Genomic DNA, 27,967 nt, shown 5'->3' with positions numbered 1-27,967 from the left:
GAGGTACTTTCTGGATGATTATGATTTTATGGCTGCGGCTGCTTGAGCAAACAAAAATATGGTAAGAATATATTTTAAAATATACTGAATTTTATCATAGCTGAATAAAACGATCATTTTTTGCTCTTCAGAATGTATTAGGCCGTTCTCAAATATTCAGCCACATCTTTCTGCAGCATTCTATAAACTGAACACGTTTACCCGATGATACATTATTTATTATGAGATATTATTTACTTGCGAATAAATTATCCTCGTCTGTGCGTTGTTATTTATGACTGCTCTATAAATGATATCTAATCAATTCAATAACATCATCAAAATTGGAACAATCAATGTCATTGAACCATCAACTTGCGGTGAATGCGAATGCGATGCAGGAAAATTAATAAAATTATTGTCAGTTACATCACTTTTATTCATCACTAAGACCAGCACAAACTTTATTTATTTTATAATAAAGTATACAACAATAAACAAGATAACTATAACATTCATTTAATAATTATTTGAATTCTTATTGTATTAAATCGATATGTAGGAAAGTTCTCGGGCGAATGACTCGTACGTGAACATTGATTTTAACAATCCATCACATAGAAACTGTACGATGATTATCCGAAATATTTAACGATTTTTGAAGTAGAGAACATCAAGCAAAAAACCAACGTGTATAAATTAAGACTAAGAAAAAACGCGACTAAGAGAAAAATCAGACAAATCATTCGATTCGGCAATAAACAATTGTTATTTTGTGATTTAAAAATTCAATGTCAGCAGAAAATTTTCATAGGTACGTGAATATATTTTTAACTCGACAATGGATTGTGTAAATATACATGATAGGTTAAGAGATATATGACTAAATAAATGCACGTTAAGGCATTTTTTACATCTCGGGATAAATTAATTTGGCAATCTGTGCTAGAGGTCTAATGAAAATTGGGTCATGCACAAATTTCTAGTAGATAAATGATTCATGAAAAATGGTTGAGCTGTTACCTATGTCCTCATGTTTATGAACGAGTATATACAAATTGTATAATTAATAACGCATTAAGGCGCTCAACCGATTAAAAATAGAAATTTTCGGGTCTGAATATCTTAAATCACGAATGAAACATTATAATTAATAGAGAATAAATAATTACCATCACAAACAATAACGATGAAGTTGAAAAATGGTTTATGGAAAAGAAAGCGAATAATACCTATTCAGGCGATTGATTCCAATGCATAAATTGCTGCAGCGCAATGAAAGCAGACAGATAGAATAAATAGTCACAGTAAAACGTTGGACAATATAAGAAGAAATTTGTCGCTAAGCACAAAATGAAAAGAAACAAATGGTTTGTCTCCCACTGCATCTACGTTACAGATTGCAAATAACTGTTAACTTCAGGTGCAATTCACAAATAAGCAATAAATACAAGGGTACACTAAGGAGTTGTCTGCACATGTGGCTTACAATTTAAAATTTTACTTGTAAAATGAAATGGGTTACGCAAAAAGACATGAGTTCATGTATTCGTGATAGCCATTAAAAGTATTGATAGTAAAAATTTATCAAGGAAAACTTACATTTATCCCTCATAAGAAAGAAGTTACAGAAAACACTTATATATTTAAATACAAAGTTAAGGTTCCTTATTGTCTCAACAAATTAAAGTGCATTTAGCCCGGGCCCACAATCAATCGTCTTCGCGTAATTTGTTCATCCCTTTTGTCATTGTGCACATAATTAATTGTCCAATAATTATTATATTCCATCACTGATGGTACTTTATGAACTTAGCTCGACACGTTTATACCTTGTCTCGCTAAATACTTTGTGTCATTAACTTTTTTTATCACAGAGTATCTTCCATTGTGAAAATAAAATTTCTCGGGGACTAATCTTGGTACATACAAACAAGTGTCTGCCGGCTAAAAGGGCGTTAGGGATATTCTAGTTCAAATTCACACTTATTTTTACTGCCTTTAGCAGGCACTTTAGGCTCAGCAGTATTCATATCTTGGACTTGTGACTCGAAAGGCCGAGAATCGGACATTTTCTTGTTGGCTTCTGCAACGGTAATTTGTTCTTCATCTTCATCATCTTCTTCGTCTTGCTCATCGTCGTAACAATATTCGTCGTCGGTTGTTGTATTCATCGAAGTCATGCTATACCAGTCCTGATTTTTTCCAATGGATCTCATATCAGGTCGCGATGAGCTTGGAGTCACATCCGCAAGATCAGTTGACCGTGTGCGGATGTGTTGAACCAAATGCCTGCGATGCATTGAGCCCGCTGAAGAACCTTGAGGACTCTGGCCGTATTGTTGGTCTGCTAAACGGTAAAGGCTTGGACACCGAGAGGAAGGTGGACGCGTCAAACTATGAGAGGGAGAGCGATGTAGAGAACTGATTGACGAAGCAAGTGAGTTCGAGTATGAACAATCATCTTCCATCGGGATATCATATGAAAACGTATGGGAACGAAGACTGACAGAATCTAATGCAGAGCTCTGGCTAATGCCTTCAATTAATCTAGGGGAAAGTGGTTGTTGGGAGCTTCGATCCGTGAAACGCTGATGATATTGGGAGTTGTTGGTATTGTAGCACAAGTCTTTACCAGCTACTGCCTGCCTACGCGAATTGGAAGGCAAGCGCATCTTAGCTGACTGGCAATCTGCACGTGCAAGATCAAATTGAGAATCACTTCGAAGCGGCAGTAGCCGTTTTTCTATCTCGCTCCTTTCTTCTCGACAGGTTTGTAAGCAGCTCATTGAGGGGTATTCGATATATGACTGACTCTGCAGATCAAATTGTGAGGAGTACTGCATGTCATAACTGCACGATGGCTGAGATATGTAACCGTCGCAGTTCATCCTTTGATCTAAATTGGGTGAGAATATTGTGCTTACCGACGACCGAGATTTATGTGGTCTTTCAAATTCTCTCTCGGCGTCCATTGAATGTGTACATATGTCGGATATTTTCCGACGAGGGTTAGGCGAAAAGATATCGGGGCCACCACCTGTCAATACCGCGTTAGATGAATGTAGCGATTTTGCCAAATTGGACTCAGACTTAGAATCATGCAGAACCCCACCACGGAATTCACTCAGGGATTTGTATTTTTCTGCATCATGTATTTTCTTTCCTTTTGAAGAAATGATAGCTAAGTGGATGTGCGTTGGCGTGTAATAAAACGCCTTCTTATCGAGGCAACTGCTTATGCTACCTGACGCATCAGGTGCCAGACTGTTGCAGCTTCTCCCGATAGCGTCCTCATATCGGTGAAGCATTCGGCAGTTTTTGCAAAAGTATCGCACATCTTTGTGCAAGTTCTCTCGACTCTGCTTGCTTTTACTATGACAACTCCCACAGCTTTCTTTCCTGAATTTGAAGCCAGCGAGATGAGCAAGGTGCGGATTGAACCGTCCAGACTTGCGAGCGATCACTCCGGGAGTTGAACTTGGAGTGGGACTTGTTGGAGTTTGGATGAACTTGTAGTCGTCGATATCAGCATAGTCGTAGGGGATGATACTGTACGGGGAGTTGTAGAAATTTGCTGGATCGTAAGATGAATCGGCAGGAAGTGCCGAACAGTCGTCGGTTGAGTTGAATTCGTTCCTTCTTAAAACCCCTGTGCCTGATTCGGTCTGCAACTCAGCCCCTGCTGCAGGCCATCTGCAACGGAAACGAATTCGATAAGAGGTAAGATTCGAGAAGTATGTGAAACAAATTTGTCTATAAGAACATCTATTATCTAACGTATTGAGTATAGTTACGTTTAGTACAATGGATTAAAATAAGTAAAACGTGTGAACCTCAGATCATATATTTTCACAAATTCAATGTTATATAACCATGTAAAAAACTAAAAGTCCTCGAAAACATTTCTTACAAGAAGGTACTTTATTCTCTAAATGTGTTGGTTGCAATGACCTTTAGACTATCATTGCCTGCCAGATATGGCAAAAAAAGATAAAGATGTTCCATCAATGTCACCTGACGCAGCGCCTGACGAAGAGCACCACGCCAACGACGGCGAAGAGTGACAGCGACAAGCTGAAGAAGATGGCCGTGTTTGCGATGTGGGGGGAGTTGTCCAGAGGAGCAGCTGTAGACGTGGAAGTCGAGGAAGAGGAGGAGGATGAGGAAGAGGAGGAAGAGGGAGGATCCATAGAAGCCGGAGGAATGGTGGTGGAAATGTTGGGTCCTCTCAATGTCCTGTTCTCCATGACCTAGTTGAAAAAAAGAGCGAATTTTGAGCCGTTGGATGTGTATTAGTGGCGACATATTTTTCCCGTCAGAGACAAAATAATACAAATTTTTCGTGCGGACAGTCTTGCACGGTTTTTATTTAGAGGGAAGAGTTTGCTTTTTTTCTTGACAAATTTTGTATGAAGAATTTTTTGCTCATTTTCTCATTTCTGGAAAAAATGCACTATTGTGCTCGCCATGGCCGTCCGACCGTCTGCCCGTCTGTCTGTCCGTCCGTGACTTCACATTTTCGTCGACGAGAAAATGCGCTCTCTGTCACTCAATGCAGTGAGTACTGAGGTATATTTTTATATTTGCACTTTAAATTATGCAATTGACGACAATCTGCTAAATTCTCAACGAGTACATATTTATGAATTTCCATGACATTTTTTCGTAATTAATGAGTCTTAGTACGAATACATTAATGATAATTTTATGACTTGTCAATTGAGTGGTCAAACATAAAGAAGGCCAATGTTTTCCATGATTGTAAATACGATACGGTACATGATACAGTGGATATGAATTTATTTTATACAAACTAAACCGAACAAAGATTGATAATCGATGAGTTCTCTATAGAAACTGAATGCAAGTTGTCGATTGGAACTCCTATTCAATTCCAAATAGGAAACGGCGAAGCATTCAACAAGACACGAGCAGAGCGCCCGAGGCCGCCGGTCACTCGACCACCAAACATCAAACAAAGGAAGTAAAAAGAAATTCACTGAGCACTCAAGCATCGAACAGATGAAGTAAAAGAGAATTCATTGAGCACTCAAGCATCGAACAGATGAAGTAAAAGAGAATTCACTGAGCACGCAAACATCGAACAGATAAAGTAAAAGGGAATTCACTGCACGCCGGAAGTTCGAACAGACGGAGTAAGAGGGAATTCACTGCACCCCGGAAGTTCGAACAGATGAAGTAAGAGTGCATTCACTTCACCCCGGAAGTTCGAACAGATGATGTACAATTTAAGAGTGAATTCAGTGCACGCCGGAAGTTCGAACAGATGGAGTGAGACGGAATTCACTGCTCATTGGCAAGTCGGAATTCACCATTGATGATCCTATCGACATCGATATTACGCTGTTCATTGTGACGACCCAATTCCTCCATTTAAAGTGTATTGATTGGAGTAACTTAAGAAGCACCTGATATAAGTACCGGAGCGAATTATTCTATATATATTGTTAGGAGGGAAACCATTTTACTTCAGGCTAATTAGCTAAAGTTTTTTATGCATAATATAACTGCCCGTTTCACATTCAATCATAAATTTATAATTTGTATTGTTTTAAATTAAACATATCGTATTGATGTGGTAAATAGATTTAAGTATCGACGGTTCGTCTCATGGAATTTTGAACATAAATCAAGTGTGCAATATAGGAGGATTGTATGTATATGGGTTTAGTATAGAAATGGTTGCACTAGAAATGCACCATACGTGATAATTTATATGAAAAAAACAGCCTCACAGGTGCAGGATGGTCATCTCGTTCAGAATCGACTATAAAAAGTTCCGAAACCATAAATAAAAGTTATCGTAAAGCTAACAACCACTAGCGTTTCTAGAAGGCTTTTAGGAATATTAAAGCTGTAGTAAGATTATGGGATTTAAAGTGGATATAAACTCCACTTGTTTGACCACCGTTCATCACACCTGATCGTCGGACAAGCGGGCAGCTCTGCTGATTCTTGCATCGCACGTTCGGGCGTACGAGTTCGTGTATGATGTTGCGCGATGGCAAGAGGGGCTAGCGGCCGTGATGCACGTTTATGAAGTGCGTCATCTTGATTCTTGTACAGAATTGCTGCATCATTTGAACTCTCACGAAGTCTCACAAGGCAGGATCAGCGTCATGATAGTTTTTTGCCGTTAAGAGTGAACTTGGACTGATGTTTTGGTGGTCACATCACCTGAAGCAAAGGTAAATAAATTTAAGTTGATAATATTGTCAGAAAATCAACACAAACATGTATATAGGCTAATTATGCAGACATATTCCATCGTTTTTGCTTCGAAAAACATACTCAATTGATCAGAAGTTATCGCAACGACTTTCTGCATTAAATTTAGAAGAGTTTTAGAAGCACGAGCGATCATGTGGACAATGACAAGATTGCGCCAACAATGACCTCTGGTATACTTCTATGGACATTTCAATTACCTTTCTCGGATTTTTGAATATTGTAGATTTTTTTCATATTCAACTTAAAAAAAAATTCGAATTGGATCGCATTCGAGGAGTTAATTCGCAGCTTGGCATTCGCGTCACTGTAAAGTTTAGTAAATGTCAAATAAGGCTGAACAAGGCTCAGTCTATTTCTGGACTAAAGGTCAAACTATGTTCGAAGAGAAGACGGCATTGCTCCTTTAAGGCCTAAAAGTAGCACACGTTGATTCTGAAATGCGAATTGTAAAGCTTTAACGAGAAAATAAATGAGTGTACAAATCACATAAAAAAAACTACGTACTGTATTGCGGTGTGTGTTGCAAACGAAGAATGTCAGGTAACTTTAATCACAATTAAAAAACATGCAAATAATGCGTTGAATCTGCTGCCTAGACATATTATCTGTGGCCACCATGAGGCTGATGGCTGGTCATAACAGATGTCTTCTGAGTGACATTAAAGCTTTCACTCATGACGACGCTTCAGAGGATCAAACAACGAGCTTGACCGCGTCACGCAATATTGCATTTTTGTTCATGACTTAAACGCACGGCGGAATAAGCGAGAGCAGTTCGTCACAGCAAGAAATGGTTTGAGCAAATAAATACGTTCTATTTTAGAGCTGATAAGGAAAAATGGATAAAATTTGGATGAATTGTGATAGGATACTGTAAATTTAAACCGGTTGTGAACTTTCTGTGTGAGCGTCTTAATTCTTAGCGTGCACTCGTCCACTGCAATTACTAAAAATTGCGTTCTGCTGCCAATCAAATTTCAAGGATTTTCAAATAAAATTTGAAAAATGCGTTTAAAAATTACCTTTTTAAAACAACACTTCTAAAGAATACAGTGTTGCCGATGTTACACATCTACAATGAATTTTTAATTTTATTACCATATATTAAAAAATATAACTCCAGTACTCACTGCAGTGAGTGACAAAGAGCGCATTTTCTCGTCGACGAAAACGTGAAGTCACGGACTGACAGACAGACAGACAGACAGACAGACAGACGGACGGACAAACGGACATGGCGAGCACAATTGTGCATTTTTTCCATAAATGAGAAAATGCGCTGGAAATTAATATTCAAATTGATTTTATGAATTAAATATTTTATTTAATGTATGTTTAATACATATTTTATTCAAAATTATTTATTGTGTCAATTGTTTCATGCATTGTCTCCGACTTTACGCAAGTGTGCAAAATTTCAGATCGATTGGACAGGAGAAGTGTGTTAAATATCGATTACAAGATTTGTAGCAGACAGACAAACTAACAAGAAGTGATCGAAGTTAAAGAGAAGTGTTGTAATAAATTTGACAAAGGTCGAAATAATTATATTTTGAGCGTCAAATTTTCTTCACATATAAATTTCTAGCTAAAATTGTAGCATTGTAGGCCATAGTAGATGAAATTTCCAGCGTCAGTTGAGTCAGTTCTGTTCCTTATCTGATTTGGATGCAAACCATAACGATTTAATCGATAAAAACTGCCCTCAAATTATATAAAATAATTATTTTATCTATTTTTATCTAAAATTCTAATTTTCTAATTCATTTTATCTAAATTTAGATAAAATGAATTTATCTAAAATAATTCGATTTGAGTTAGTGTACCAAAACAGCTATTGATTATATATTAGAGCGCGCTCTCCATGATTTATTTACAATATTGAGATATGTGCTGCATCCCTTCTGTTTATAGTGACGACAAGGAAACCTAAAAGTCACATTTGTATCTTCTGTAAAATTTAAAATATAATTCAGAAAAGATTTATAAACTGGCTTTTGGGCAAAACAGATTAAATTCGCCTGGAGCTGAAAATTTATCATAAAAAATGCAAAACAATGGCCAGTAATCCCAAACGAGAGGTTGTTTTCGACGTTAGGGTAATTTGATGACAGCTAAAGAGCTCTATTATTTACTCCATAATGAGAAGCAAAAAGCCGAGTTCAGTTTTGCCAGGCAACGTGAGACTATTTTTCCGGCATGCAGTCCAGGGGCTAATTGCTTGCGCCGACGTTTGATGCCTGGAAATAATCAGTTAATTAGAACACGACGCTTTAAATTGAGCTGTTATTTGGCGCTAAAAATAATTTTTATGTTGAGGACCATCTTAATTGTGTATTTTTCAGCAATTCGCGGCTTGATAGTATCGGTACAATTTCGATTTGATTTCGATTCTAAATTCGCAGGCATTTGATGTACAACGTTTTAAATCTGCATCAGTCGAATATCGGTTGTTGAGCGGCCACTGACCTATATTTTTCATCTATTCTATAGTATCTGCACCAGAGCAGATACAATGAATGAGGGTGAATTAGGACTGAAGAGGAAAGGTCAATTATGAACGAGGGTGAAGAGGAAAGGTCAAGTATGAATGAGGGTGTAGAGGTAAGGCCAAGTATGAATGAGGGTGTAGAGGTAAGGCCAAGTATGATGAGGGTGTAGAGGTAAGGCCAAGTATAAATTAGGTGAAGAGGTAAGGCCAGAGATGATGGAGACCAGAGTGGCGTCTTGTGAATATCACGAAGGCAAACAACCAAAATTTAATTTGAAAATATTTGTGCGCAAGTTCTCCATTTTCATGACGCTCGAAAGGCATCTAAAACATTCACATAGAATGGATTTATAACCCTTGATAACCATCAAAATTTCAATTGAACGCGATAACCTTAAACAAAATCTGCCATACTTCGCTAATAAATCTGGATGTAAAGTTTTTAGTTAAAGGAGCGAGAGCAAACAAAGCGCGCAGCATGGTCACCTGTCATTCCCAGCCAACCCATAAAGGAACCTAATGAACCTGCGGACGCTTCAGTTCACACTGATGGCGAGCGCCCGCCTCAATTAATCTGGGGCCATACTTTCAAAACTCGCTAAGTGAACGTAAGTACTTACGCTCTATTTTCTTGTCTATGATTGGTGGATTTTGGTTGAAAGGCCGTCAATGATTGGCTGATGAACTTACGATCTCTTAACTTTTTTTGAAAGTATAGGCCAAGCTGATGTTCACAGCTGAACTGCCGTAATCCTCTGACCGGCTGGAACATAGTTGTACTAATATCGATAAATTCAGTGGATTAATTAATTAATATTAGTTAATTGATGATGATAATTAACTAATATATAGTTTAACCATGGGCTTAGGCACACAGTCACGTAATGCACGACGCCTGAATTGTTCAGGCGAAATTGGAATTATTCAGATTAGGCATTTAAGGGCTTGGTTCCAAATATATCAACAAAATGTTTGAACAGCGCATGGGTTAAATTTGAGCGGTTTGTTTTCCACTAGTTACTTAATTTTAGGCGAATATTTTCATCGTATTTATGAGCGAGATTTGCCCCACTAACGCGTATATCATTTTAAAATGCATATATTATTAATAACTTCATATATATCACGCATTTACATAATAACCTAAATTTACTTCATCTGTTGAAGAGTCGTTGAGTCCGCACGACCAGGTATATTCCCGCTATAAGAGCTTGATAAACTCAAAACCTCGGCCATCGGAGTCTATACATTTTGACTGTAAATAATGCAATAGGAGACGTGTATTTGTTTCATATAGCTTGTTATCATATTCTATACATTTTTTTATTTTTTATTTTTTTTTGTAAAAGGCCTCCCACACTCACCATTCCAACAAAAAGGGAATTCCATTCCTACCCCTAACCTTCACAGGGAAGGATGAAATATTGACATCCATTATCTGTTTCCGTATTCATATCTGAAGTTGAATCAGAGCTGTCGCATAAAAATAATTTCGCTTCGAAGCTCCAAGATTTGTTTGCATTGTTGCCACACCGTCATTCCGAGGAACTATATATTTTCAAACCTATAAATGCCATCAACGGACACCAAGAACATTCTGAATGCATTCCCAAGTTTATATTCCATGAATACGTCGTTCATCATTAGCATGTTAATATGGTATTTCCGTGGTGTAATGAGATACAAATGCAGTTCAAAGAATTTCATCGAGCTTTGTTTACAACATTTACTTGACTAAACATTTCGTTGGAGGTCATACTTCGATGTTTTTTCAAGCTATTATTGCATGGTGTAATGTTGTAGTATTGCAGTATTTTTAAATTTGTCAGTACTGTTAGATTGTAATTCATTGTTGTTTGTTCTGCCATAACGATGTTTGTTCAGGCAATCAACATCGTAATGACGACATGAGAGTTCAGCAACATGTTGTTGTTGAATGGTCGAATCAACATGATGATGTTAAACGGTGGCATTACCATCACATTCTTTATTCGAGCGTTTAATATCGTGATGTAGATTTGAGTGTTAATATTCAACTCAACGGTGAACGTTCAAACTCCCATTGCTATGTTGATCGCACGAATCAACAACAAACATGACAATTTAAGGCCTCTTGATATCTTTGATATATATGAAAACATTTGTTTGAACATTCCAGTTCGAACTCGAACAGGGATTCAATTTTCAAAGTCAAATTTCTCCATGGCAAACGGAGCAGATGAGGGACATTCAACTTTAGCATAAGCCGCTTGAGATCAGATTCAAGAAGAAGAGTACGAAATGAAGGCAAAATACCGAGTTAGTCCAATAGTGTACATATGGTCTTTTCCTCAAATAATATTAATCAGTTTTAGTTACCACTCTCTCATGAACGTTCTTGAGTAATCGTTTTTCCGACTCTTTCTATCCGGGTATCAGGACGGTGAGTCGAACGTTGGAAAACGGCGAACAGATATCGACCAGCCGTTGACCTTGGCAGTTTCGCAAGAGAGCGCGAGGGAAAGAGAGGGAAAAGCTTACAGGAATGACGTAATCTGATCGAATCTTCATTCACAAGAAGAGCTGCAGGCAGGAATTTCAGGAGCGGAGACGCGAAGAAGAGCATGTGAGCTGATATCGACTTAAGTTAATATCGATCACTGATGTGGCACATTATGTACATATTCGACATTTTTCAAGGAAGTCATACGAATTATAGGAATATTCGATTCGAAGTAATAGCGTAGGCAGATTGTTATTAAGAATTATGAACAGTGTACTGAAGTTTGAATGAACTTCTGAGTGACAAGATATAACGCATAATAATCTATTATATCTTTCATGACTTTGTCATTAAGTGTATTTGAGTTTTCTTAGGGCAAAATAAATGTTTCTTTTGAGATGATTATTCACTATACATGTATCGGAGTAACACTTGGATCCAGGCTTCGCAGAGCTTTGGGTCGAGAAGGTTACATTAAATAATTTAAATAGAATTTGGTAATTCAAATTTGGTATTCACGTATATATACACAATTACAATTTCCGTTAAAATGTGGTTTTTCTTCTATCAACGTTTCCTTATATATTTGAAAATTACTAAGATGGCAGGGAAGATGAAATGATAAACGGATTTCAAATCCGATTGATTATTCTTAACGAGCAACGCCAGGTTAACCTGTTTGTAATTTTCAATTGAAGATGTGAAGATGTTCTATACTCTGTGCGTAAATAAACGAAAAAATGAAAGTCAGTAAGAAAAATTATTTCTCGCGATTCAGTAGACTTCGAGAGCCTCAAGTCTGAGCGAACTCCATCACTAATGAACGACTCCCAACGCCTCGCGCGCATGCAATAAATTAAAATGAAAACCTTGCCATTAATTTTCTTATGTAATGGAAAACTAAAATAAATTATTCTGGTCTATTTCAGCGAGCCTCAAAGACTACGGCATCAAAAGTCAGGCGCCAGCCATGGTTTTAATTCATTTATTTTAGGCGCTTATTATGATTAAATTTGTACGCCTCATTCCACACATGCAAGGCTTTGCCGCTTTCTATTAAATTTAAACTATATAATTATAATAATATCGATGTGTATTTATTTGGTGATAATATTCGAAAAAACACAGCTTAAAATTGAGCTGAAAACAAGCATCAGTAGTTATGTTCAGACAAGCATCAGTAGTTATGTATGTTTATATTATTTATCTTATCGAGTAATTTTAAATTTTTAGCAACAGATTATTGTTTGTTGCAAGCACTTTTCATAACATTAAAATTCGAGTCGGAATTTACTTGGATATTAGTGAGAAATCTGACAATTTAAATAATTCCACCCAAAGACATTCTACAGGTCGAATATAAATTTTTATTTTCAGCATATTAGAATATTTTCAAAAAGGTCTTCAAAATTAAGTAATCCATAACTCATAGCTAACTTATAGTTTCTTAATTTTTCATGCAGACTCTCATGTCTCTTCGCGTCTCGGACAATTTTACGGCCGGACTCGCGGCCGGTCTTGCGGCTGGCCTCCTAGTCCAAGACGTTGTCTCTCCTTTGACTGGCGTTTTGGTGTAAGATTCTTCTGGAAGGCAAGACCTCTGCTGGCAAACTGCGTGAAACTTTGGCGCGACCGCTCCTTATCAAGTAAAATTCCTGAGCACATGTTTACTGCCGCGAATCAGTTTGTGACACTGACATGCAAAAATAATTTTCAGATTTTTCATTTAAATGTTATGAAATGGCCGATTAGATTAACCATCTACTATTTTATTTAATATTGGCAAGCGTTTTCACAATTCTATTTAAAAATTTCATTGAACTATACATTCAATATTTAAATATTTCTAATAGACCAGGAACCAGGCTTATTTTGTGGTTAACCGCCAAATAAATATGCTTCAGCAATAATTGGAGAAGAAAAAATGGAAATTTAACATCGAATCGCATATGATCGATACTAATCTAACGAAATCACTTGTAAAAATAGAAGGCATTTATTTTAATAGCCATTTTTTGCCCTCAAAGGAATCGTTTTTGGAAACGTTTGAAAATTAAGAATGTTAAATTGCGTCGCAAACAGCATTCACAACAGCTCGCTAACTTGCTCCGTGGCATGAGCGAGAATTGTACAGCCTTCGATGTTGCATGTGCAAGAGGCGCAGTGATGATAATCAGGCTGCTTTATTTAAGATTTCATTTAATTAGATCTTGCCCATTAGGTTTGTTTATGAACTGTGGGGCACTGCTGCCATCCTCATTGATTTCAATGCCTATCTTGTTGCGGTGCATTGATTTGAAGTCGATTGAATGGTTTAATTGATTCGGATAGCGGACATGTGAACAGATGATCTAGGTTATTAAAAGTTTGCCTGAAATTAAGGCGTGAATTGCTGTAGAAGCTTCGAGATACTATAAAGGTGTTCAATTCATGCACTGCGGAGCAACATGGAAACTAAATGTTAGTTTTAAGTACCGTGGACTGTTTACACAAATCACCAGCATGAATTCAGGTGGAAATACTTAAGAATTCGAGGGGAAATAAATAATACGGAAATGTTATTAGTCCACCACAGAGAATATTATATCTATATAACGTGACATTTCTTTCACATTATCCCCTTGGGTCCAAAAACGTGAATCAATGAGAAAACTGGCACAGAAAAATTAATAAATGTGGAAGGAATTCAATAATTAATCTCAATTGGACAAAAACCCATTCGGCAATTTTTTATTTCGCTGCCGAGAACGAAGATATGAGGGGAATTTCAGAGTAGGCTGCAGAGGTATGGTATCTGTACAAATACTCGGGGAATAAAAGAAAGGTCGATATTGAAGCTCGCAGGGGAAGGTTCGGCTCAAAATAGAGCGGCCCGCCGTTTGCAAAGATACAGTGAGTGTAAATGGAAGGCTTGTTAGCCTGGGAAGAGCATTGAGGAGAAGACTTAGGAGCTTGATTGAAGTATTGAATAACGTATCGGAGCTGGAGCGATCATGCTAATAGTAATAAATGCAATATGGCAATTTTCATGCTGAATTAAATTGAAACAGGCGGTTGAGGTTCGAAAGAGGCCATAAATCAAGAGTGGACTGTAGCACATGACCTTTTACCCTGCGAGCGGTCATTGCTGCATTAAAATTTCAGCGCCCGAGTAGCGGGATGCCGGATTTTAATTCTGAAGAGCGGGATTCGGCGGGATTCAGACCGCTCAATCGACTGCTGGGTCATGTTCCGAAGACATAATCGAATAATACGAAAAGCAATTTGATTTTTCTTTGCTTGTGCCTGAACCTTTATTGCGCTTGGAAAATATAGGCTGGTAGGAACTGCATTTTCGATAAAAGACTTTTTTGTTCTTGCAAAAAATCCACGGCATGCTATGAAAATATATGATTTTAAATTTGGAAATTTGTATTATTTTTCGCTATTGACGTATTTAAGACAGTTGGCAGCAAATTTCTAAAATTGGCAGCAAATTTCAGTTGACAGCAAATTTCTAAAATTTTAACATTTTTCCAGACACAGATTGAAATTTAGAGACTACAATTATTGTTCCTTTACGCTATTAAAGCCTCAAATAACGAGCAAGAAAAGCAAGCTTTGTATTGTTGGCCTCTTAAAAGTTCCCTTGTGGGCTTAAATGGAATCAGAGAATTGGAAGCAATAGAGCGACGCTTAAGGAGACCGAGTAAGCTGGCCTTCAAGTTTGTGGAACAAAACTTACCAACAACGGCTTCTAACTTTCGGGTAAAGTTAAAAGACTGTAAAGTTCTATTAAGTACTCGTAAACTCTATTTAAACCTTGAATAGAATTATATAGCACCAAATTAGGGTCCATATTACCTGCCATAAATCAACTTTTATTTGATTCCATCAATAACTTGATATATTGATATATATTGGCATATTGTGATATATTGACATATATCACATGAAACTCTAAGGTAGTGTCGGAAATTGAAGTAAAAAATTTGAGGCTTTCTTCATTTGGGCAAGTGCAAAATTTATTCTGAATTCAAAATTTCTAATTTCCATGAAAGGATTAAAACGAAAGTTAAATGGAACTTTAGCGTTAAATGTGGGTTTGAACGGGTCTTCTTACAATTAAAACTTCTTTATTTTCAAATTAAAACTGAGATTAGACAGAATCGGATTGGGAAAACGATATTTCTAAATCTCAGTAGTTATCTATCCATAGCAACTTACACAATTTAAGCGTCTTGCAAATTTTGGAATGGGGTCAAACGAAGAATCAAATGTGATTTTTCTTTATTTCACATGGATTTTGCTTGTGAATAACAGAAAAACTTGGTTGTGTAAAGTTAATTTTAGAATATCAGTATCACGTACTGTATATTGAGCGGCCATAGGATCGCGTGCTAGTTAGTAATCAGGTAAGCTGATTGTAGGCAGGTTATAGTACATGCAAAGAACAGGTTAGTGCGTCTGTAATACATTTTTAATGTATTGTAACATCTTAAATCAGGAGTCTCGGGTATATTTCAATTTGTTTATGCTCACTTTTTTCTCGGATTTTACTGTCTGAAAACACACAATGCACTGCCTGATGAACCCGGCGTTGTTAGAGGTAGAACATTCCTAAATGGCTAGAAGTTTCTCATTCATGTTATCATGTTTTAATTTAATATTGAATATTAAATCTCGAGCAGCATCCAAAACTTAATTTTCAAATACTATAGTCCACCCAAATCAAAATTTTCAGATCTTGTAATGTCCTCGATCTTTTGCAAATATTCCGATACGAAATTTTACGAACACACTTCTTTATTTTACCAATGCTATACCGACGTACAACTTCATGGCCGACAAAAAAGATTGAAGTCTTTTGCAATTTATTTCTGAGACGCGCCGCCGTGGCAGGATATTGAACGAGCGAGTCCATGACCTACGGTTTCGAATTCTGTGTTCCATGGCGAACATCAGGCATTGCTCTCTGGACCTGTACAATAAAAACTAGTTTGCTGTTAGTGACTCCACCAGCAAATCAGTGATGATTTTTCAAAGTAAACCCACCGATCACAAACTCGAAATCAGTCCGTTCGTGGAGTTGAGCAATTTTGGAAAGTACAGCCCAGGATCACTAACTAAGTGACTCACGCCTTCGCAAAAGAAGCCCACTACATGGTTGTTATAGGTGAATTCCTATAAACTGGGAATGTAAAACTTACAGTCTGCGAAAATGGCGCCTGCAGACGTTTTCACTTGCACCTGGTGACAAACAGACGATTTTCTTGTAATCATTGTAATTGTTATGCAAACATTCACTTAAGTATTATCTGTTTCATTTGATTGAAATGGTAAATATGATCGTATTCTACTGAAAATTCCTGAATGGAATTTTTTACTTTTGAAGCTTAAAAATTGAATAAGGTACGGTTATTTTAAACCATTATAGTCTGGAAGCACAAATCACTCGCAATTTGTTCGTATTATTGAAGCGAAATGCAGGAACGCTTGCCGAAAAATTGTGGTTTCCAATTAAAAACTCCCAATCAATTAGATTTGCGAAGTTTCGATTCACGTTCACTAATGATTTGCAAAGTATTTTTCCTCTTAAAATGAATAATAACGTGATGTTTTTAATCTAACTCATTTAAAAGGAATTTTTATTTACATATGAACAATGCGTAAAAATTTCTTTTGCATTGCCTGCAAGATCAATTTTTATCCAATGTCTTTCACATAGCAACACATGCACTCATGTTAGTGGTTCAGCCTCGTTCGAGGATCAGGAGAACCGATTTTACACCTGAACCGAAAAAAAGAAACCCTCCCGAGATATTCTGACGAAATAATATATCATCAATATGAGTGCTACCGATGCTTCTGCCAGATTCAGCGGTCGTTCATTATACTGAAATGGGTTCGAAGCGAGGAGATGAGATCATCTTTCTGTGTGAATGCCTATTAGTTCTGCGCTGGCTCGACTACCCGAAGATAGCATGTATGAAATATAAGAGAATGTCATGTGAACACTGAAGTTCTAACTACTCGTAAGTTTTGTTTGATGATAAATTTGTTGCAATGAATTTTTTCCCTTCAGATTGTTAGAATGAAAAGAGATATGATACTTTAAGAGTTTGACATTTCGAATGTACATGCTAAATGAATTTCAGGCTCTAGAACCACATTGAGAGGAACAAAGTCTTTCGAAATTGGATACTAGACAACCTCGAACTCTACTTTGTTTTTGAGCAGCTAGATTGATTGAATAGTAACGGGAAATATATAACCTATCAATAATTGAGTCATTACTCTGCTGTAAAATTTTCGAATACATACTGTAGTTTCATGGAGGAAAGGAAAAAATCGAGCAGAAATAGGCAGGACAGTCTCAAAAATGAAAGGAAAAGATAGCTAGAGCAGCCTTAGTCAGCCCAGTCTTATGAACGAAAGGGAAAGGGGCCAGGACTTAAGGGCTGCTTAAAATAACGCATGATGAGGTTGGAAGCCGGCAATCGATGGCCAAGAGGAGGAAGAAGGCATAGGCTGCTGGGTTCATTATAGACGCATTTAGCAGGTGCCTCGTGTCAACATCAATCTCTGCAGGCGAGGTCAGTGAACTTTGAGAGCGACGGGCAGGAGGCTCGTAATTACGCGTTATGCCACTGCCATCCCCTAGCTGTATACAGACCATGCAGCTGGAGGATGCGATAGTGCGCATCAATTCCCCTTAACATTGCATTAACAAGGTCTCATTTTAAGTATAAATGAGCACGCTGCATAGGTGATGAAGGAGTTCGCGTGGAAGATCTGTTGATTTTATTGAATAGGTGAGAGAAATTGAATGATCATATACAAATGTCAAATCATACGCAAGGAATTGGCCTCCATACTATTTTTCATGAACGTCAGCCGACACCAAGTGCGTCATTCGGTGGCTCAATTTTCGCTCACGAAGGAACGAAGGTGAAGCTTTATGATCCAATTTGGTGATCGTCGCTCGTAAAAAGACGAACTAACTAAGCCCTTATGAAATATATTGAGAGTTCATATGAATATCGAGGCATAAAGAGACCAAGGATAGAGAGATCGTGACGAGAAGGACAGAAGAGAAATGTTCAATAGAATAACAGCGCGGATCATTAGTCGCGAGGAGAGGGACAGAAATGTTCATTGGAAAAGCCGCTGGATGGAAATGCCGCAATCTTTGCAAATGATGGCAATCATAAATACTTTAGATAGTGGATCCTTAAATTAATACAATTTGTGGTGCCATGCCATCAAAAATTATCATTTATTCATAGCTTCAGCTAAAAACAAATATGAACAACCAAGTGAGCGTGGATTTATTGTTGTGTATTCAATGTCTGGCTGATACCGAAGTAAACAAAGTAATTATTAATAGTTTGTTTATCTTGGACTTGAATATTCATGTAATTAAACTAAGTAATTTTTCATGAACTAAGGAGTTTTCAGCAGGATTGATTCGCGTCCAGTTGAAAGGTTATTGCTGCAGCCGCCATTTTCTACTTGCTCACAACTTTCAAACACGCATCGTTAGCATAAGCTCTCCTTGCTAAAACAAAGAGCGTAAATGCAGGATGTGCTGAGCAAACGCCCTCGGAGGCGCTTAAGACAGGTGATTAATAATTCAAGCTGCATCGACTAGCAGAAGAGCTGAGCTAGCAAAGCTAAACGTGCTAAACACAAAGGCGGAGGCGCCGACGTATATGGAGCCTCTTATCGACCTGTGGTTGCCAACTTCATGTTCGGAAGCTATCGATGTAGCTTCAAAATTCAAGGAAAGAAGTGAACGAAGCGAGTACTGCTATGTTATCAATATTTTTCGAACCATCTGCAAATACTTAATTTCCATAGAATGAAAGCCTTCAAATTTTTAATATATTCAGGCTAAATTTCTAAACGCATTTTTTTAATGATTATCAACATTTTCACAATAAGGCCAATGATATTGAATGTATATGATCATGACGTACGATGAGAATGTAAGCCTGGAAGACCATATAACATATGTAAGATAAAAAAGTTTACAAAAAAATTGAATGTATTCAATTATCAACAGAACTAATTACAAGAGAACAATTGAACTATAATTATTCAAATAAGAAAGTTGTCACATCGTTTAGAATAGTATAGTATTCTTGGCGTTGAAGAATAGACCTGTTGCCTGCTCTTAATCTTTTCGTGACATTCTCACAGGTCCAAAAAACTTGCTCTATGAATAGATCTTTTCTAGTGACGGTGGTTTGAAAGTGTTACTGAACTTTCATTTTTTTCGTAGGGTACTGGGCATTTCAAGAGTGAGCATATGCTTCTGCATAGCCTTGTCTAGTCTGTTCTTGAAGGCGTTCATACTCGGAGCGTGAGCAATATCTTCAGGGAGGCTGTAAAATATGTCGGTGACTACAAGCGCTGTCTNAAGCATCTGGCGTTGGTGCAGTTTGGAGTTGATACGCTCTATTCTCACCGCGCGCATCCAACTGAGCCAGACCAATTTATTAGTTCTGTATTGCATTCAAAATAATTGCGGGCAGCCGGCGCTCTCTAACTCGGAAGCGGTCATGCCAGTATAATTGATAGCAACTCTTGGACACGATGATGTCTGAAATGGTTTTCAAATGCGGCATGGAGATGAAAAAATATAGGCGTTCCAAGCGTCATCTAATGGGGCAATACATCGTGTTATTATTGTGCTTTTAATTCTAATTTTAATTTTTTTTAGTTTAGAATTTGGCAAGGTTAAATTCTAAACTCGAGAATCGGGAAATTGTTTATGGGGTGAAACCTAAGCGGTGATGTGTATTGAGTCAGGTTAGGGTTTAAATTAGTATGATAAGCATTCCTGAATATATTTTGTGAGTTTCTACTGATAAATTTTAATAAGTTAACTAAGAAGCAGCGAGACCTAAGCCCCAAACCTCAAATCGGAGATCAAACCATAAAACGGAACATGGGTGGACGTTCACCGAGTTATCAGTTTAGGGCTTGTCCACATCAGATCTAGATACATCATTGTTTGTAATGAAAGAGTCGTATAATAAAATGTTTCCAATGTGATCACTCAGCAACATAACGTTGATCACTCTACGGTCCTATTATTTTTTACATTTGAGCTTCATAGCTGAGTTAGTTGACATGATGTCGGTCACTTTTGAATTTTATAGAATAGAATAGAATAGAAGTGTCGGCATTGAAGAAAATGGGCCCATGGCCTGTTGCCGATTCATGAATTTTTCGTGACTTGATTCACAAGGGATCCTGCTTTATACAGGCAGGAATCAACAAATCCTTGATTATAACGCAATAACATCAGAACCACCTCCAGGTATAGTCACAATAGCAAAACACTTTTCACAATTCAATCTAACTAACCAGCATTTCTGTCTAACTTAATACCGTACCGTGAATATCTTAATCTAGAGACGAATTTCAACTAAGTCTACGGAACATGGCATACAAGCTTCGCAATCGTCGCGCATGGCGTGCTTAATTAAGTCTGATTTGAAAGGAGGATTGAATTAATTATAGATTTGATAGTTGGTTTTAGCCGTGACAAGGCGGATTGAATTAAGTATAGATAAATCGCGTTTATGTCCGTACATATGAGAAGCTTCGAATTTGAAATCGCGGTCAAAAATGCCTCAACCCAACGCCCAGGCAGTTATAATTGTTAATTACGTGTATTATATTTATCATAACAAAGTATTGCATGGCGCATCATTCATGAAGGACGATGAGTAGATCTCGTACGAAAATGTCACTGATATTTATGATACGTACTATTGCAACAGAAGATTCTATAAGAGTTGAAAGGGTTTTTATGATGTTCCTTATCTTGAACGCTTCCTTATCTCTTTATCCATATTTTTCCGCGCACCAACATAATATGTACTGGACAAATGTTTCCCAGGCATGTGATTCTGGCCAAAGCATGGTCGTCGTCAGGCCTCGTCTCGCTATACCTATTTTCTCAATGCTGCTTCTTGTCATCATCATTGTGCTATTGTCATGGTCGCGACACCTTCATCATCATGCTATCTTAGTGGCAGCATCACCGTGACGTGTATGCTGTCCCTATGGCAGCATCATCGTCAACGCGATGTCCCTCGTCACGACATAATCAATACCATGCTGCTGCTCCTCGCCCCAACACCTTCACTGAGACACCATCATTGCGCGTGCTGCTCCGGCTACACCGCGCACATGAGGCATCGAAACATCCAACACACGTCGCGCCCCGCAGCCAATTTCCATGGCTGCTCTTCTTGCGATGGCGGGCGCAGGACGCGAGACGAGTTTTGGAGCGAAGAGAGTGCCCGGTTTGATAAATTTTATGCATAATTTTAAATTAATCATTATCTTTATTCTGAAAAAAATTATGTGTTGATTACATCATATAAACAACAATGAGGTGCACTCACTTTTTAAAGATTAGAAGTCTTATTTCTGTTTTAGTAGATTCAATTAAGCGCTTTAATTTAAACTGACGTGAATAGTGAGCTGTTTCGTTTGTATTCATGAATCCCATAACTCATGTCATTCTATTCAGTAATCCATTCGTGTGTCATGATCTGTACTTTGATGCTAAATATATTTGACACTATCTATACTAAAATTACCTACAGGAAGAGAGTTTTTTCAAGGAGCTGGTGCACTCTGGCGCGTGAAAAGAGTTCTCGGTGTCAATGAACAGCGATCGATGGCTTACATTCATTAAGGAGTGAATAATGAAAAGAGGAAGATGAAACCATCGACATTGGAAGGAACATGACACAACTCTGATGAATTAGTACATAAAGGCTACTCCGAAGGGAAGGGAAGGTTTCCTCTTTCCAAGGGGGTGGATTAACGCGCCTTTTCACAAGATGGTTTCACGTGCTTTGTCCAAGCAAAACATGAGCTATTCAGCATTGGAGTTCGACTCCTACTGATGCTGGAGGTCAAGTCTATCGGCGCGAGAGTTTAGGTAGACATGAGCTGCGAGTGGTTTACTTGAAGAATTATTTGGTGTGCACTCAAACATGCCCAGTAATTTGCATCGACGTGTTCCTTATTTTCTACAAAAACTTCGAATGTCACGAAGTCGTTGTATCTTCACGGCCAATTACTGCGTCGGCCTTCCTTGCACCGCACCCATAAAATAATGACGGCTACTTTTTTTGCCTGCTAAGTTGGGACTTGTCCGTCTAGAATATCGCTTTATGTGTCGTAGCAGCCAATTTCTGCATGTGTCGGCAGTCCACTAACCTCACTCTAAACAAGGCTTTATACAGACACCAGGCTGAGAACAAGGTGACACCGCGCTGAGCGCCTGCAAGTGGCGCGCTGAATTTATGGTGGAGTCATTTTGAATTCCTGCAAAAGCTGTGCTGCTGCAAGCTAATATATAATGCGTTTAATTCCTTCAGACACCCAGGAAAAATTAGATAGTCAGATTCAACTTGGTTCTAGTCAGTATTTGAAATTGTATGAGAGACATCTACGGCTAATCTGTTCGAACGCCATCCAAATGTTTCAAATAAACCCTAATATAGAAGAATAATGAAATAAAGTATATATAAAATGCTGTAAATTAAATATGCATAATTACTGCTGTTATTCAATTAGTTTCTTAGAGAAGTAGAAACTACGTGATGGCTGGTCAAAGCTCCACCGAATTGACGTTCATTAAAAAAAGTTTCAGTCGTTATTACGGGAGCTCATATCGAACAACTCCATGGATATCAAGCAAGTCGACGCAATGACGAACACAAGATTCATAAAAAACATTATACATCCCCTTACAACAAATGAGCTTTGGAAATTTAGGCTGATTCGGGGGCAGGATGCATACATTAAAGGCCGGAGGATACATGCGGACGCACGCCGTGTCCGCTCACCGCAGGGTCATTCGATGACTGTGATGAATTACAGACTGCGTTCCAATCACTGCTCGAAGTGTACTCGGCTAAAAAATCCTTATCGTTAATATTAGGCGTAAGTAAAACCATAATAATATGCGATTAATTGATTGAAAACATATGTTAATCCCTATCACATTGATTAGGCCCAAAACGTCTCGCATTTCAATTACCATGGCTTTTAAATGGTGGTGTTAAATCTCACAGGCTTATAACTTGATATTCTGGCCAACTAAAACCTAATAATGGTTTGGTGACAACAATATATTGGCTTCCAGGATTTTTACATAACAGATCCAATATTTATGCAAAACACGCCTGGAACAAAATTTTGGTGTCGTTTATTCAGCACCTAGATTGGTGCCGTGCCATGAATTAAAAGTCATCGCTGTCATGAACTCCCAAGTTAAAATGTTGCAGGCAATTGCTTTATTGCAGTTGTTCAAACTATTATTTGAATCTACACCATCACTTCCATGTCGTTAATGTTGTCGTTCTGCATTAATGTTGCTTTATTTTCAGCGACTAAATATTTTAACATTATTTTTATTTCTTTCTGGTATTTAAAAATGTTACCAATATCCAGCTTGATATGATTAGCCAACTTGGACAAGTTTTGGCAAAAACACATGAAATGACATTTATTGTACTTACATTTAAGACAAAAACTTTTAAGCGTTGACTTTTTGCGGTAGGATGTTCGGATAATTCGGTAGAGGATAAGAAATACTTAATTAAAGTTGCAGCAATATTCAGTGAATGCATGATTTCTTAATTCATCAACTCTATTTTCTATATATACGCGCATACTGAAAAGATTTAGAGTTTCAAGCCATTATAGGTCGAAGCTTTCTTATCAAACATTTATTGAGAGATTTGTTTGCCGCAACATGATATCCTAAACAGCTCACTTAGCTCGTGACATTCACGTCACTCATTTGCTAGTTAACAGAGAGATTGCATCGATTGAACCTGCATTTGTCGTAAAGGTCATGACATTTAAATGCGAGGATTCTGGTATTTCTATTCGTATTTCAGGTCCCGAGGTAATTGCATTTCGATGAAACACATACGAGTGTCACGACTGCTCTGCCAATGCTTACTCTGAATATGTTATTACTGAAATATTGCACACTTTGAAATAGAGTCCTTTACAGATGTTGCGTAAATTGATTGAAAACTTCAGCTTATTAAGCCACTTATGAATCGGTAAACGATAAATATCAAAGAATCTCATTTTTTCATCTCTAATAAAGCTAAAATTCCTTTGAAATTTGGACAGTAAATAAATAAATTAATTAACCCCTTACCACGTTCCACTGAATTTTTAAACTAACAATGGTGTTTGACTCCCGATAATTTTTCCTTTATAAAGATATGGTGAAAATTTGTGCTATCTACTTTGTTTTTTTTAATCCCTTAAAAATTTGTCACCAAAACAATCAAGTGATCTTAGTACTTCTGGGATTGCATTTTTATTTTGTATTTTTTACTGACCAAGGTCAACTGCACTCACCTCGGGTGACAAAACTCGGGATATTTTTGTTTTGCTTTATCTTAATTATATCTGAGTATTTTTATAAACAATTTTAAAAGACCACAATATAGATTGTTTCCCAGCAAAAAACGTTGGACAGCTGACTTTGAAACATTAAAAAAAACATAATGTACTTAATAAAATAATTAAATAATATATTAATATAATACAAAAAATAATACTCGATACTTTCTGAGAATCCCGACATAGCCTAGTAGGAAATGTGGACGGTATTTTAAAGAGTATTCGAAGAGTTGGACTGTTTTTGACCAACCCGAAGTACTTTATTTAGGGATAGCTTCCAGGAATAAACGATACTCCTCAGTTACCGATGATAGCAAGTAGTAGTACCAATAATGGTTTGCTATTTCGCACCTTAGGTCAAAATATGACATCGCCAGCGAAGCAGAATGTTTCAATTATTCAAAATCTTATAATAATCATCACCCACAAGGGGCGGAAGGTCTCAATTGTATAGTTCGCTGAAGCTGGCTTAAAAGAAGCAGCGCTAGCATCTCAAAGAGAAGAAGTGACAATTAGGTACAGGTGCCAAGTAACAGAAACTAATACACTCGAACAAGAGGTCGCTTACACGGGACGTCGGCCGCCCGCACGAGAGAGGCAGAGAAGGGAAATGTAAGGTATCCTACCTACATAATAACTTAACCCCACAACTGAGACCTGCAGTCAGACACCGCGAGCTCAGCGGTGGGGCGCTCAGGAACAATCCCCCTATAGGAGCGCGAAATCTCATAGGACTTTTGACGAGCACAGACACGCGTTAGAAGTCCCCCCTGAGGGGATACCAATAATAGCAAACATTTTTGCTCAAAATGAACAAATCCAAAAACATGTCTCAAAAATACTACCATGAATGAAAGCAACGCACGACGCATTATTTTCTGAAGTACATTCACATTTTTGAAGGCAGCGCACGGCAGTGAAGGGATCGTTATTGATGGCTCGCATTATTTTCTTAATACATCCACGTGAATGAAAGCAGCGAATGGCAGTGAAGGGATCAGTATTGATGGCTTGCATTAGGCTCAACCATAGCCGTCCCGACCGGACGATCCGTCTGTATGGAACGGTCTCTGTATGGCCCATCTCTGGAGTTTCAGAGTCGCTAGAGCCTCCACAAAGAAGGTCAGAAGTTGATGGCTCTCGTATATTTCAGTTTCATGACGCTTGAATGGATGATTGAGTATAGAGATCGGCTGATGAATAGCCAATGTCGTAACATTTTCAGGAATATTAAAATAATTTCAATCCGTTTAAGATGAACGTACCTAACTCCCAATTATTTGTAAGTGAGGGGTATGGAAATGGCAAAATTAAAAATCGAGAAATAAACCAACAATAAAAATTCCTTCAACAGATGCCGGTAAAAGTAGCAGGACCAAAATTTCAAGTTTGATAATTTCATGCAGATCATGGAAGGTTAATGTTTTCTTAGATTCGTGAACCTCACGTAACATCTCTAGATTTGAGTTACAATTGATTTCGCAAACTTCCACAATTGGATATATTAAATCTCTATAAGTACCTTCATAAAAATGAACGTTTTCTTCAGCAACCTATGTGAACGCTATAGAGATCGGTTTAAACGTCTTACATTCGCGTCTGCCAAGTAGGATTCACAAAACATTTGTATTATTCATAAATAGCAAAATAATTAATTAAGAAAATGACTCAGTACAAATAACGCGGCAACAATAATAATGATAAAAGCAGTGCAACGCAATTGATTTGATGATCATCATATTGTATGTGGCGCATCCGGAATAAAAGTGTCATATCTCAATACATTTTTCAGAAAATCTCAAAGGGTAAAAAAAATTCAGGAATTTAACAAGTCACGCGTTCCTGTGTCAGCAAAGTAGGATCTTGAGGCTGTAGTCGTCGCTTCTGAAAAGCCGACAATACCTAAAACGATTTTAATTATTAGTCTCTAAGACTCGGTAATTGAAACGTCCAAGAAATACCGTCGAAGAATTTATATTGATATAAAAATAATGTGAAGCAAATTTGTCACATATACATTGAACATTCATTACTTACCTCATTAAAATTTTATATTCGTAGAATTGAGGAGGTCAGTTTAAATTTTGACATTCCTTCACATGGATGACGAGTTACGTTAGCTTTGAAACTAAACGGTAATAATTATATAACTTCGAGATGGCAAAATTTTCCACCTAAAGCAGGTATACGCACAGCTAATTCCGGAAGAGCTAAACACTTCCGCATCTCGTTTCCTGAACGGAAATTTACATAAATGTTAGGCTTGCGAATATATTGAGGTTCTGATTGATGACATATTAAAATCTTATGATTACTTTCAGCTTTAACACCACCAGCTTCCCGGACTGTAATGACCAGGAGGAGCGAAGACAAGCACGTTATGCTTCCCTCACGTCCAGCCGTCAACTGAGGGAGTGCGAGGGATGAATGAGAGGCAGCGAGAGCCACGTAACAGGTGGTGCGCTGAACTAAAGCTGCTCTCCTCCTTGAAGCTCAAACCAAATTTTCGTTCAACTAGCGTCCGTTATATTAACGTACTTTGATGTTATTTTATAATTTTCAATTTCAATTATTTTAAAATTTGGCATCTAGAAAGTCTGGCATTTCCTAATCCATTCTAATCGATAAGATAAAATTAAAAATTTTCAGGACGTTTTGAGGAAATCATTCATGTCTCCAATTAAGACATTTACTACATAAACGCGGCAATAGCACAAATTTGAGTTCAATTATATTATGTTAGGCGTATTTGGGCTATTGCTTTTGATCTTGTACCGGTAACATTCATTCATTTCATTTATTCAAGGTGCAATGGGTCCACGCAAAGTTCAGGCGGCGACCAACTCGAAGAATTATAGTGACTCAGGGACTTCGAGGAACGACAGCATGGAATTCGAGGAGTCGAAACGAGCGACAGAACCAAGGTGGGAGTTTTGGGAGCTGCAACAAGAGGCGATGGGGTGTTAAATTGTATTTGAATACACTGGGGGTGTTAATGGAGATAAATATAACTGCTTGCCAGGGTTCGAAGAACGGCAAAGGTCAATTCTACGACTTGCACTGGACAGCTGGGGAAGTTAGGGAAATGCATAGAGCGTCATAGGACCTCTGAGTGGTTGCATCGAGCACCTGGGGGAGTTAGGGGAGTTGCATCGAGCGCCATCCTGGGTGAGGGTATATTTAATGAAATGCATGCCTGGCGAGTTTGTGAAAAACTTTAATTAGTACGGAAAACTGCCTGAAACATCCCAATCTTTGAACTTACTGTTGTAAGTCGAACACGAAGCCACTCATTAAGAGCTTTAGTCCACAAG

General features: G+C 37.7%; 1 protein-coding gene across 1 annotated transcript; it reads right to left on the bottom strand.

Annotated features, from left to right (window-relative positions):
• Positions 1 to 737: 737 nt before the first annotated feature.
• Positions 738 to 26,722, bottom strand: LOC108673424. Its single transcript, XM_018161255.2, has 4 exons — positions 26,691 to 26,722; positions 5,924 to 6,180; positions 3,997 to 4,232; positions 738 to 3,675 (listed from the first exon to the last, which is right to left on the bottom strand). Exons 3-4 carry the CDS (start codon positions 4,227 to 4,229, stop codon positions 1,938 to 1,940), a joined length of 1,971 nt encoding a protein of 656 aa, XP_018016744.2. The 5' UTR covers positions 4,230 to 4,232; positions 5,924 to 6,180; positions 26,691 to 26,722; the 3' UTR covers positions 738 to 1,937.
• Positions 26,723 to 27,967: the final 1,245 nt, after the last annotated feature.

The sequence above is a fragment of the Hyalella azteca genome, unplaced genomic scaffold (assembly GCF_000764305.2).
Source record: "Hyalella azteca isolate HAZT.00-mixed unplaced genomic scaffold, Hazt_2.0.2 contig15593, whole genome shotgun sequence".
Lineage (NCBI taxonomy): Eukaryota > Metazoa > Arthropoda > Malacostraca > Amphipoda > Hyalellidae > Hyalella > Hyalella azteca.
Note: the sequence above shows the minus strand (reverse complement) of the source record. Positions and strands in the feature narration are given on the sequence as shown.

Bases quoted from the DNA above. Each gene is read 5' to 3' on its own strand.
- LOC108673424 (XM_018161255.2), bottom strand. From the start codon at position 4,229: ATGGAGAACAGGACATTGAGAGGACCCAACATTTCCACCACCATTCCT. The intron at 3,676-3,996 runs GTGACATTGATG...TTTCCGTTGCAG, and splicing joins TTCGTCAGGCGCTGCGTCAG to ATGGCCTGCAGCAGGGGCTG.